This window comes from Meles meles, chromosome 1, assembly GCF_922984935.1.
Source record: "Meles meles chromosome 1, mMelMel3.1 paternal haplotype, whole genome shotgun sequence".
NCBI lineage: Eukaryota > Metazoa > Chordata > Mammalia > Carnivora > Mustelidae > Meles > Meles meles.
In genome coordinates, this window is record NC_060066.1 from 99562026 (window position 1) to 99575836 (window position 13811).

The 13811-nt window shown below is 33.9% G+C and overlaps 1 protein-coding gene across 3 annotated transcripts in view; it reads left to right on the forward strand.

Moving 5' to 3' along the window:
- The window catches only part of RB1CC1 (RB1 inducible coiled-coil 1), a 101898-nt gene that overhangs the window by 39875 nt on the left and 48212 nt on the right, over positions 1–13811 (forward strand). For all 3 annotated transcript variants that reach the window (XM_046010459.1, XM_046010460.1, XM_046010461.1), the window contains exons 9-15: positions 6151–6335; positions 6500–6686; positions 6772–6853; positions 7115–7176; positions 8538–8641; positions 9137–9263; positions 9352–11252. In XM_046010459.1, the coding sequence (XP_045866415.1) occupies positions 6151–6335; positions 6500–6686; positions 6772–6853; positions 7115–7176; positions 8538–8641; positions 9137–9263; positions 9352–11252 (2648 nt within the window). The remainder of the gene's footprint in view (positions 1–6150; positions 6336–6499; positions 6687–6771; positions 6854–7114; positions 7177–8537; positions 8642–9136; positions 9264–9351; positions 11253–13811) is intronic.

Sequence of the window (13811 nt, forward strand, 5' to 3'; positions counted from 1 at the left end):
TTCAGTTTGGTTCTTTTGTTTATATAGTTTCAAATTATCTACCAAAATACTCGACTCATCTATCATCTCTTTGATTACATTAACCATATAGTAATTTAAAAGTCTCTTTATCTGTTAACTCCATTACTTGTGCCTGTGTGTCTGTGTATATTTTCTGTTGTTTCCTATAGTTGAAATTCATGTGTTTTTGCCTTTTCATGTGCCTAATTATTTTTGATAAGAAAAACCCAGAGGATGCCTGGATGGTTCAGTTGGTTAAGCATCTGCCTTCAGCTCAGGTGGGGATCTGGCTCCTTGCTCAGCAGGGAACTGCTTTTCCAAACTCTGCCTGCTCCTCCCCCTGTTCATGCTCTCTCCCTCTCTCTCTCTGACAAATCTTAAAAAAAAAATAGAAACAGAAAATATGAAGCTTAAGATAACACTTCTGGAGAGAATTTGTTTGCATGTGGTAGGGGCTATCACAGCTATCACAGTCTTATATTATCTTAATCCAACCTCAGGGATTTAGGTGATGGGAAGTTGATTTTACAGTCCTTGTGATGGCCAGTCTACTTTTGCAGACTCTTACTCCATAGAATATACCTTTTTGGGGTACTAATACAAAGTGTTTTCCATCTTCACTTCCTTTGGCTGGCCCTGAACTCCAATTTTTTATTTCATAGCTCCTTGAGAATGTCAGAAGGATTGCTTTTTTTAATTCTTGGCTTTGGGCTCCTCTTCAGGAATCAGAACTTGTCTCTAAGGCAAAGAATTCCTAGTTGCTTAACTGGCCTCCCTAGGTTTCCTCCTTCTAGATCCTGGTTCTTCTCTTTCACTGCTTTCTTAGGTCTTTAGTAACTAATGCCATAGGAAGCTTGATCTACATTATCATTAAATTATAGTTTACCATCACTTGAGAAAGCTTTGAATTTCTGATTTTTTTATTGTTTCTCCAAAGTCATTCTTTTTTAGCCCTCAATAGAATGAATCAAACATAATTTATTTAACCAGACTTCTTTGATGGTCGTTTAGGTTGCTTCCAGTTTTTCTTGTCACATTGTTTTAATATCCCAGTACATCTCTGTCATTATGTGCATGCTGGGACAGTCTTCAGTAATTGAATTGCTAGATTCTGGTGTGTTTGTGCATTTTAAATATTAATTAGTAATGTTATACCCTCCATAAAGGAAAAATCAGTCAACACTCCCAGTAATTAATGAGAAGAGCAGTTTCCCTTATATCAGTATTTGCCATCTATTTCCTCTGAATTTTCATTTGCCAATTTTTTTATCCTAATGTTTCTCTAAGAATTTATTTTATATGTAATCTGGATAATCCTTTGCCTATTGTAAATAATACAGATACTGTCTCTTTGTTGATAGTATTATGAAAATTGTTAAACAGAAATTTTTAAATTTTGTTGGAGTCAGATGTATTAGTCATTTTTTCGTCTTTAATTTAATGAACTCATAGTTCCTTTAAAATTCTCCAGATTTCTTTATACCTCTTTCTCTGATTGAATAAACCAGCACTAACTGTTTTCTTATCTAGATAATCTGTTTTCTCCATTCTTTACTTTCAAATCTCTGGGTGGTTGGTGTGAGGGTGTGGGGGGGAATATGTATATAGTAGCTCTACTACAATCAGGTAGCTAAAAGGAAGGGTTTTGCATTTGGTTATATTAAAAGAAAATGATGCTGATGTTATCCTCATCTGCATTGGATTCAGCAAATGGAGTTGTGTAATACAAGAATAGGTCATTTTCCTGGAAGTGTATTTGCTTAATAAAGGAGCTAATAGTCCTTCTTTATTTTCTTAAAAGACAGAGAAAGCATTTCTTGATCCTTTTTTGTTTGCTCCTTTATTTTTGTTTTTCAGGGCTGAACCCTTCCAGGGTTTCTTGAACCCAAACTGAAAAAAAATTTAGTAGATACGTCCTATACTGTTCCTGTGAAAATTTGAAAACTACTTTTTGGCATCCTGTGATCATAGAAGTACCTTTTCTAACCATCTTTTTTCCCTCTAATTTATTCCCAGCTTTTGCTAATGTTTTAAGCTACAGGAGCTCATAGAATTTAACTTTTAAAACATAATACTCTTACTTTAAAAAAAAACAGATTTTTCTGGGGTTTAGGCCTAGGTGTTTCAGTCGGTGAAACATCTGCCTTTGGCTGAGGTTATGATCTTAGGGTCCTGGGATTGAGCCTCACATCAGGCTTCCCATTCAGGAGGTAGTCTGCTTCTCTCTCTTCCTCTGCCCCTCCCCTAGCTCCTTCTCTCTAGCTCTCTTTCTCTCAAATAAAAATGTTTATGTTTTTCTTGGATATTGATACCTCAAATAGTATAGTGTATAATCCTTTCTGACATTGAGAGGCAATTAAATTTTATTTAATTATTCCTCAGTGAATATTTTTAGTGTTCCTACATATGCTTCAATGTAAGTGCATTACATATTCAGAATAAAACGGTAAAATAGATGGAAATCAAGGCCCAGCGATCCATGGATGTCAGCTGGGCTTGCCTGAGTGAATAACTGAGAGAAATTGGCTATAATAAGATAATTCTAAATGTGCTTATGAGAGATGAGGGATAACTTGTTGAAGTTAGGTATACATGGCTGTTGGAGCAGCTTTTCACTCCTATATTTTTATGTGTTTGACTGCCAAGGGATGTATAGAGGCAAGGGTTTTAACTGAGACATCACTTTCACAGACAAGTTTTCTCTGATTTTGCAGTCTTGATCAGATCAGATATATTTTTTCTTAGCAGATTGTACTTAGGCTATGTCATAATTACATTTAAGTGAATATGTTGTTGCTGGTTTTTTTTTTAATGAAATTTCTTAAGAACATAAGCGCCAGGGCACCTGTCTGGTTCAGTTGGAAGAGTCCATGACTCTTGATCTTGTGGTCATGAATTTGAGTCCCACATTGGGTGTAGAAATTAAGAAAAACAAAGAAAAAAATAATAAGCTCCAAGAAACCAGGATTCTAATCTCTCTTCCTCACTGCCCTAATCAAGGTGCCTTTCCGGTTCCTTACTTGTAGTAAGTGCAGTCAGTATTTACAGAATGAGGGGTGCCTGGCTGGCTCAGTCGGTTATGGTCTGACTCAGTTTTGGCTAAGGTCATGATCTCAGAGTGATGTGATTGAGCCCCAAGTTGGGCTTTGAGCTGGGCGTGGAGTCTGCTTATGATTCTCTCTCTCTCTTCCCCACTAAAAAAATAGAGACAGAGAGAGAAAGCAAGAATTTGGGGTAGGGTAGCCTTGAGTTTATGAAATGTTAGACTTCTCTATAAAAATCTGGTCTGGGACCTTTTCATTATTTGCAGATGTCTCATCTGTTAGTTTTATTATAGCTAAGTATTTTTTGTCCATTGCAGATACTTTCTTCTTCTTCTTTTTTTAATCAGTATTTCCTTCAGCATGTGGTCAGTGAAAGTAAATAAATTCAGATTAATCAGTTTGAGGAGTTGATTTTAGATTTTGTATAAACACAATTTTGTATAGTTCATTCTAGCTACATAGCAATTAAATCTTCTAACCACTCTTAAAGGAAAGAAAAGGGGACACTTGGGTACCTCAGTTGAGTGTACAACTCTTGATTTCAGCTCAGGCGATGATCTCAAAGTTGTGAGATTAAGCCCCTACATCAGGTTCTATACTGAGCATGGACTCTGCTGAAGATTTTCTCTCTTCTGTCCCTCTGCCCCCATCCCCATTTGCTCTCTTGCGCTCTCTTTCTCAAAAAAAAAAAAAAAAAGGAGAAAGAGAGAGAAAGGATGAGACAATGGAAGGAAATTTATTGCCTAAATATCTTATATGATAAAGACCAGTTCAGGCAGCTTTAAGAGATAATTTTTTTAAAACCACAGCACTTTTGAGGAGGTTTCTAGACACTTCTACCTTAACTGACAGAGAAACTTAACCAGATCTGTGAAGCTTTGTTAACACTGGAACCCTGAAAATTTATTCAGTGTGTATTATTTCTCTAGTAATCTTTTTATCTTTAAAGATTATCAGCAAAATAAAAAAATAACAGGAAATCTGCTCCCTAAACCAAAAGTTCACAGAATACATCTTGAGGGGAGTTGTAAGTACTGTAGTAACTAACAGCTAGTTAGATTTCTTTTGAATGTTGTCATGATTATTTAATTCTTATTAGATAACCTATTAAAAATTCAGACTTAGGATGTGATATAGTTTAAGTTCTGCCTTCCATCTTCACTCAGCTATGTAATTTTCTTTTAAACTTATATATCATGTATATATCTATCCTTACTTACACATAAAAAATACTAATACGAAATGACATCAGGGATTTTTATACTTTTTTAAACTTTTTTTATTGAAGTATAGTTGACTACAGTGTTACATTAGTTTTTAGGTCTACAAGAAAGTGACTGGACAGTTCTTTACATTACTCATTGCTCAACATGATAAGTAATGATAAGTAATTATCATCTGTCACCATTAAACATTATTACAGTATTGTTGATTATGTTCCCTATGCTGTACTTTTCATTCTGATGACTTATTTTAAGAAGCTTGTACTTCTTAGGTATTTTACTACTTAGTCTAAATATTACACTAAGGATGGTTTAACAAGTAAGGAAATTATTTTATTGAAAGCAGATTTAAACGTTTTTTCTTTTTTTTTTAAGATTTTATTTTATTTTATTGACAGACACAGATCACAAGTAGTCAGAGAGGCAGGCAGAGAGAGAGAGGGAGGAAGCAGGCTCCCCGCTGAGCCGAGAGCCCGATGTGGGCCCTGGGATCGTGACCTGAGTCGAAGGCAGAGGTTTTAACCCACTGAGCCACCCAGGTGCCCCTAAACGTTTTTTTCTTTTGGCAACTTTGGCATGTATATGCTTTTGGTGTCAGGAAATTCCTCATTATTGCTTTAGAATTTAATTTGGGGATTGATTATATGTTTTTCTTGAATTCAGTAAAAAGTAGTAGAAATCTATTAAGATTTTAATGCAGTTGATAAAAGCAGTAAGTTATTTTTAAGTTCAGAAAAAAATATAGCCACAGTGGAGCATATAGCATATTGAAAAGGAAATAAGATATGAAATTCCTATTGAAATTGTTTTATTTTCAGATATTAAATGATTTTGAGTTTAGTACATGTCATTTAAATTTAAATATTTTCTTGAAATTTAGGAAGACATGAAACAGAGAGAACTACCAAAAAGTTAGAAGACATGCTATTGCCAGCCATATTGTTAAGTTCCTAGACAGATAATTATTTACAGTAGCAAGTATGGCTGTCAGATGGACATGCAAATTATAAAACTCCTGTAACACAAAAACTGTTCAGTAAGCAGTAGGAAAAAGAACCTATAAGTACAATAAAAACACTTAGTAATAACCTTAACAAGATATCTTTGGACCTTTTTATGTGTTTGCTGTTTTGTTTTGTTTTTTATGTTTTGTACACACAACTATCTTATTTTAAATTAATTATAAATTAAATTTGTCTAAATTAATTTAGAGCCTAAACACAATTCCTGCTTAGCAGAGTGATGCATAGTTCACCTATGAAAATAAATGAATAAGGATAGCTAAGAAAAAAATATAATATTTTTCTTATCAAATAATAAAATATATTATAAAATTACACATTTAAGTTATTCTAATATGAGTAATGATATATATATATATATAGTGGAACAAAATATAGTCCAGAAATACTGGAGAGAGGAATGACTTCTTAATAAAAAGTGCAGTAAATTGATTGTTATTCATTTAGGGAAGGGTACGAAGTACTATGAATATCATTAGTTAGATTAGGTCAGTTATTTCATGGCTAAAATCAGTGACCATATTTTACTTAATACATGATCTGACTGACCCATGGTATAATAGGAGTCTAGATACATAACTTCTAGTTCTAATTTAACTATTAAGAGTGTCTGTCCTTGGATAAATTACTTTTTCTTTCCAGTGGGGTTTTTTTTTTTTCCTAGCTAGAAAATGAAACAACTAGATGAGCAGAGTTCTTAAAAATAATCTTTTTTTATGAATATATCTACATTCAGGATAGTAGATAATAAAATCTTTAAAAGTAGAACAGTTCATGTTTAACAAAGATTTTCCTCTTAAATAAATGTTGATATCTTTCATAAAACCAGGTTAATGTCCTTTAAAATATTTTCTTTCAAAGGGATTTTTAGCTAATCAGATGAGAGCTGAAAACTTGAAGGATGCATCTGTTTTACCTGATTTGTGCCTGAGTCACGCAAATCAGTTGATGATTATGTTGCAAAATCATAGAAAACTGTTGGATATTAAACAGAAGTGTACCACTGCCAAACAGGAACTAGCAAATAACCTACATGTCAGACTGAAGTAAGTGATTCTCTTACATCTAATTTTGGATATTTCAAAGTGATTTTTTAAAATTTTGCCAAGTAATGGAGTACTTTTATTGTTACAGTGAAATACTCGATTGGTTGATTAACTTGGAATTAGATTATTTTTATAGAGTTTTGTGTCTCAATTTCATTCTGTAGGTGGTGTTGCTTTGTAATGCTTCATGCTGATCAAGATGGAGAGAAATTGCAAGCTTTGCTCCGCCTTGTAATAGAACTGTTAGAAAGAGTCAAAATTGTTGAAGCTCTTAGTACAGTTCCTCAGATGTACTGCATAGCTGTTGTTGAGGTTGTGAGGAGAAAAATGTTCATAAAACACTACAGGGAGGTATGCAAGTTGAATTCTCTTTTCATCGTATATGAGCCTTAATGAGTTGGTGTATGATTATTAACGTAAGCTTTCCTTGTCTTAGTGGGCTGGTGCTTTAGTCAAAGATGGAAAGCGATTATATGAAGCTGAAAAGTCAAAAAGGGAATCCTTTGGGAAATTATTTAGTAAGTGTTCTTTATTAATATATTTTTTAATGAAAAATGCTGTTTTTATTTGTCAATATGAATGTGTTATTATATAGCATCTATGTGATTTAAGTTGCCATTGAAATTTGGAGAAATATTCTTTTTAAGGTCTATAAAGTTGAATCCATTGTTAAAACTTAATTATGAAGAATTGTTAATTTGTTTTTCAAAAACCAGAAATTTCTTTTCTTCTGAAATACAAAGTTATAAAATGATCATATTGTTAATTTCTTTGCACAGAGAAGTCCTTTTTAAGAAATCGTCTGTTTAGGGGATTGGACTCCTGGCCCCCATCCTTTTGTGTATGTATTAATTTTCTAACTATGACTAAATTTTGTATATGTTCAAACCTTAGTTCAGAAGTAGAGATATTTTCAGAAACATAGAATTTTTTCTTATCAACTTTTATAAAAATGTTTTTGGTTTTAAAAGCCATTTGTCATGAAACTTCATTAAAGTATATTCATAGTTTTTGATGAAGAGTTTTCATAACACAGGAGGATAAGCTATATTACACTGTTAAGATATTGTTTGGTAGGAGTAGATTGTCTTCTTATTTTGTCTTTGCCTTTTGCTCTCCTCTCATTCTCTTTATCTTTCCCTTCCCTCATTCTCTCCCCATCCCTGTCCTTTCTTTTCCTTTTGTCCTCTCCTCTTTTCATTCTCTTCACCACGACCACCACCCTCATTTTATTCTTGCGTTTACAAATCAGAATAGGGTGACTCTTCAGGTGGCCTTCACTGAAATCCTGAAAAATAAATGTGTTTTTAAACCAGGATTACTGGGGACCATTCGTTTTATTTCATGAGAAAAAATGATTCCACGGGTCAGAGAAGTTTGGGAAATGCTGTAGGCTTTTTGTTTGTTTTCTCTTCAGATGCACTGCTTAGCTATTAAACATATTTCTGTACTGCAGGATTTCTTAGGCCCTAAATGTATGAATCTTTTAATATCTAAAAATGAGTGATATAATAGGGTTTCCCACACTCATATATCTAGGACCCCCATTTAATGAAGAGGATCTTGACATCTCTAAATCTGCTTAGGTAATGATTGAAATGATTAGAGTCACTTTAAAAGTTGTATTTCTTGGCAATATTATAAAGAAATGGTAGGACTTACCAGGTAATTTTTTTTAAGAAACTGAAATTTACTAAGAGTTTTTTATTTTGGAAAATAATGGAAAGACCAAGTGAAAGGCAAGGAAGGACATGTTACATAGGAAAAAACTTTTTACCATGTTAAAACACCAAGGCATCCTAATAAATGATAGGAATAGACATAGGGCTAAGGGTAGAGAGATCTTCATGGTCTTGTTATAAGTTAAAGAAAAATTTAGGAACTACCTATATGCTGGTGAAACAAATGGGTTTCTTTAATGTTGACAGGATACTACCCCATTTTTTAAAAGCTGACGAGAAAGGGAGTAACAGCCACAGCAGTTGGATCACCAACAGCTATGATCCCCAGTCATTTACAACTCAGAAAAGTAGTATACCATGTTGGTCATTGAATAGTTCATTTTTATTTTATCCTATTTCTTAAATGTCAGTAGATGATTTGTAGCATTTTGGCTTCTTTGTTAATATTGAAATTAATCATAGTAAAAAGTTATAAATTTGTACTGTATGTTTTTTGGTTTTGTTTTGTTTTTTTGTACAGACACAGAAGCCTCGAAAGTTTGACTGTGAACTTCCAGATATTTCATTAAAAGATTTACAGTTTCTTCAATCATTTTGTCCTTCAGAAGTTCAGCCACTCCTCAGGTAAGTATCATTAGCATTTTTAACTTTAGTACACTTGGTCTTAGCCAAAAGGCCGAGAAAGGATTATTTTTAACTTTAGTTATCATTTTAAAATATTTTAATTATTTTGGAGCTGTGGAAAGTAGCACTAGTAGTCTCAGGAGATGCCATAATATAGAAATATTTTATGATAGACTGATATGCTGCTTTAGGAAGTTTCTAGGGAATATGCAAATGATTAGAAAATGAAGATAAAGGAAATTAGTGCCTTACATGTAATTAATTTTTTTCTAGTAATTATTCTCACTTTGTGTATAGTGTGGGAGATGTCTGTTTCATCACTTAAATGATTATGTCTTAGGTCTCTTAACCTATTTTCTGGTGTTGATTAAAAGGGGATGATAGTACTGTATTTTTTTTTTTTTTTTTTTTTTACATAGATGGAAATATTTGGTTGTAGGTATCCATCTTTTCATTGTGAAATCACAAATCTAATTATATTGCATTCTGTTTCAGGGTCCCTTTACTTTGTGACTTTGAACCTCTACACCAGCATGTACTTGCTCTACATAATTTGGTAAAAGCAGCACAAAGTTTGGATGAAATGTCACAGACCATTACAGATCTATTGAGTGAACAAAAGGCAAATTAAGTTCTTTCAAATGGTTTGTTTCATTAGCGTAAAATATTTGTTGCTGCAGCTCTGTAAGCCTATCCCCTCTCTTTTCCAGACATCCATGAGTCAGACATCCCCACAGTCGGCTTCGTCACCAAGGATAGAAAGTGCAACAGGAATTGCAACTACTACCTCACCAAGAACTCCTCCTCCACTCACTGTTCAGGATCCCTTATGTCCTGCAGTATGTCCCTTAGAAGAATTATCTCCAGATAGCATTGATGCACATACATTTGATTTTGAAACTATCCCCCATCCAAACATAGAACAGACTATTCACCAAGTTTCATTAGATTTGGATTCATTAGCAGAAAGCCCTGAATCAGATTTTATGTCTGCTGTAAATGAGTTTGTAATAGAAGAAAATTTGTCATCTCCTAATCCTATAAGTGATCCACAGAGTCCAGAAATGATGGTGGAATCACTTTATTCATCTGTTATCAATGCGATAGACAGTAGACGGATGCAGGATACAAATGTATGTGGTAAAGAGGATATAGGAGATCATACTTCTCTAAATGTCCAGTTGGAAAAATGTCGAGTTGTTGCCCAAGACTCACACTTCAGTATACAAACCATCAAGGAAGACCTTTGCCACTTCAGAACATTTGTACAGAAAGAACAGTGTGACTTCTCAAATTCTTTAAAGTGTACAGCACTAGAAATAAGAAACATTATTGAAAAAGTAAAATATTCTCTGGAAATAACACTAAATGAAAAACATCAAAAAGAGCTGCAGTCTTTAAAAAGTGAATATGAAGGCAAACTTGATGCACTAATAAAAGAAAGTGAAGAAAATGAAAACAAAATTAAAAAGCTGAAAGGAGACTTGGTATGCCTTGAGGAGGTTTTACAAAATAAAGATAATGAATTTGCTTTGGTTAAACATGAAAAAGAAGCTGTCATCTGCTTGCAAAATGAAAAGGATCAGAAGTTGTTAGAGATGGAAAATATAATGCACACTCAAAATTGTGAAATTAATGAACTGAAACAGTCACGAGAGATAGTGTTAGAAGACTTAAAGAAGCTCCATGTTGAAAATAATGAGAAGATGCAGTTGTTGCGGACAGAACTTCAGTGTTTAGAGCAAAGTCACCTAAAGGAGTTAGAGGATGCTCTGCGTGTCAGGCATACTCAGGAGTTTGAGAAAGTTATGGCAGACCATAAAGTGTCTTTGGAGAAACTAAAAAAAGAAAATCAACAACGAATCGATCAGATACAAGAGTCTCATGCCACAGTTATCCAGGAGAAAGAACAACAGCTACAGGAATTAAAACTGAAGGTTTCAGATTTGTCTGACATGAGATGTAAATTAGAGGTTGAACTTGCATTGAAGGAAGCAGAAACCGATGAAATAAAAATTTTGCTGGAAGAATGCAGAGCCCAGCAGAAGGAGACCTTAAAATCTCTCCTTGAACAAGAAACAGAAAATTTGAGAACAGAGATAAGTAAACTAAACCAAAGGATTCAGGATAATAATGAAAACTATCAGGTGGGCTTGGCAGAGCTAAGAACTTTAATGACAATTGAAAAAGATCAGTGCATTTCAGAGTTAATTAGTAGACATGAAGAAGAATCTGATATGCTTAAAGCTGAATTAAACAAAGTAACGTCATTGCATCACCAAGCACTTGAAATAGAAAAAAACCTGAGAGGAGAAATAGCTGAACTGCAGAGTAAATTGGACACAGAATTGAGTGCTCTTAAAAAACAAAAAGATGAAAAACTCACCCAACAGGAAGAGAAGTATGAAGCCATTATTCAGAAACTTGAGAAAGACAAAGAGAAACTTGTCATGAGCCAGGAACAAGACAGAGAACAGTTAATTCAGAAGCTTAATTGTGAAAAAGAAGAAGCTATTCACACTGCCCTAAAAGAGTTTAAATTGGAGAGAGATGCTGTTGAGAAAGAGTTACTAGAAAAAGTTAAACATCTTGAGACTCAGATAGCAAAGAGGTAAGAATTGCTTTAAAATTTAAAATTAAAATATTGGTGATTCAAATTTTAATTATTTATATAATCACAGTACCTTGATTTACTTCCTTATCATAGGCCAATATAGTAATTGAGATATTTTTATAAACTAAAATCTTTTCCTTTATATTCAGTGTTTCTTGTAAACATTTAAAAAATAATAGACTGCATAAGCTCATCAGTGGCTTTTAAAAATGGCTGAGTATCTTGGATTTTCAGAGAAATTATTTTTTGAAAATTTCAAATGTTTTCCAGGACTTCTTTCTTTTTAATTCATTAATTTCCCTTTTTTGGTTTATTGCTGTTTTTACCTAATTTCTTCTGTTGAAAATTACTTTTTACCATTCCTTTTAAATAGCATATGTGTGAAAGATAATAGTTTCATCTGAGTAGTGCTCACTTATTAAAGTAAATTCCAAATTGGCTAAATGTTTCATCACTGTTATTCCCTTGATATTACAATTTTGGTCATTCCCTCTGTGGTTCAAAAGATAATGTCTTTAAATTCCAGGTTTTATTCAGTGATGGTTTTTTTTGTTTTGTTTTTTGGGGTTTTTTTGCGTTTTTAATATTGTCACTGTCTGATATTACTACCTTTTGATCAGTATTTCTGCTCTTTAAACTTCATTGACGGGCTTTATGGCCTAATGAATAACTTCTAGACCATTATCAATTAGTTCTGTCATTAATTCTCAGTGAATATATTTGTAGGTTTGAATACCTTGTATACTTTAACCTATTTCTTGCCTCATCACTTTTATAATATCTTGTGATATACTCTGCTGTGTACTTTTCATATACTGGCATTCAGTTAAACCTCCCACTCTGTTTTGGAAACAAGAACTCTTTATGTATTTTGTGAGGGTTGGAGTGTTTAATACAGTAATTAGGGCCTGCACAAATGTTTAGAGAACTGGGGGAGCTAAGATCAAGGGAATGACTGCTGAAAATAAGGAAAGCTCTGGGTGAAATATCAGGAAAATAGACACTGAGGTACCCACCAAAGCTGAGAGTTATTCATGGCTCACTGGAAAATTGCTGTAGCAACCAAGAATCTCTTCAGAGCCCCAGTAATGTGGCTCAGTCTGCAACACAAAGGGTAGTTCTCAGTTACTTGACAGGAAGCTCCTGTGAAATTTGATCTGGGTGCACCAAGCTTTCCTGCTCTCCAATCTTGTACATATTCTTTTTATTGACAAACTTGCAGTTAGAAGGGGATTCTGGGAAATACACATTTCTGCAGTACAGTGTAGATGAGACTCAAAAAGAGGGATGAGAGTGATGGATGGATGATGACAGTCCAGCACTGTATATACCCCATTTCCAACCCAAGGGTCCTTGTTTCATTTACCCATATTGAACTTCCAAATAAAGACACTTAAAATGTCATCCTTCTGTTGGACATGATTCAGCTTATGTCTTTCATATCTCCTCAGATAGTTTCACCCTCTTCCAGAGGAGTTATTCTTACAAATAACTTATGTCATTGCAGCCATCTTAGAACTCTGTTCATTTTTCTTTCTGTATATACACAATCTCCGTTTGATATTCTTTAGGTTAAATACTGAAATACAGGTTTAATTACAATTGTCATAATACTTATTACATATTGAGATACCAAGAGAAGGGTATAAGAGATAAAAAAATAATTCATCCATGTGTATAGACTTAATTGTGGTAGTCTTTATTTCTATAACTAGTCTCATAACCCTAGTAGGTATTTACAGCTTCTTTCTATTTTTTACCTTAGACATTACCTCAGCTGATTTTTACTTGACCTGAAGAGGCTGCCAATAATGATTCCTCCTGTAATATAGTTGCTGTAGTTTCTCATTTGACTGTTTATCAGTGGATATGGAAGTGCCAAGAGATACCCTAGAAAAGCTTCTGACTTCCAGGCATATTCCTCTGCCTTACTGTTTAGGAACAACTGTTTCTCATTGATAGTTAAGTTAAATATCAATACATAACTGCAGCTTCCTTCTTTGTGTGTTGATTCAGTGCTGTGATGAGCCATAGGTGTCCCTGTGGTAGCTTAAGCTTCCAGGTGAGTGGGACCCTGCTTGTATCTCCTGATAAAGGAATTCTTCTGGGGGGAACCAGACTGGCACAATCCAAAGTTGTAGGGTTGAGAAGCAAAATTTTTGCTCTTGGCTTATTGAAATAATAGTTATTCCAATTTTTTTTTTCTTGTATTAAATCTTTATTTAAATTCTAGTAGTTTAACATACGTGTTATTCCAGTTTTTATCCTTGGTTCTCCAACCTATATATTCTAACTGTGGGAAAATTAGTTTCACATAGTAATAATCTGATTCAGGGTATGTTCTGCATTCTCTCCTCTAGCTATTCAAAATGACAGGATGCCTGAGTGGCTCATTCGGTTAAGGTCTAACTCTTGATCTCAGCTCAGGTCTTATCTCAGGATCATGAGTTCAAGCCCTGCATTGGGCTCCACACTGGGCAGGGAACCCATCTGGTACTATAATGACTTTTTAATGTTTTGATCCACAGTTTTATCAAACCAGCTGTTTAATGATTG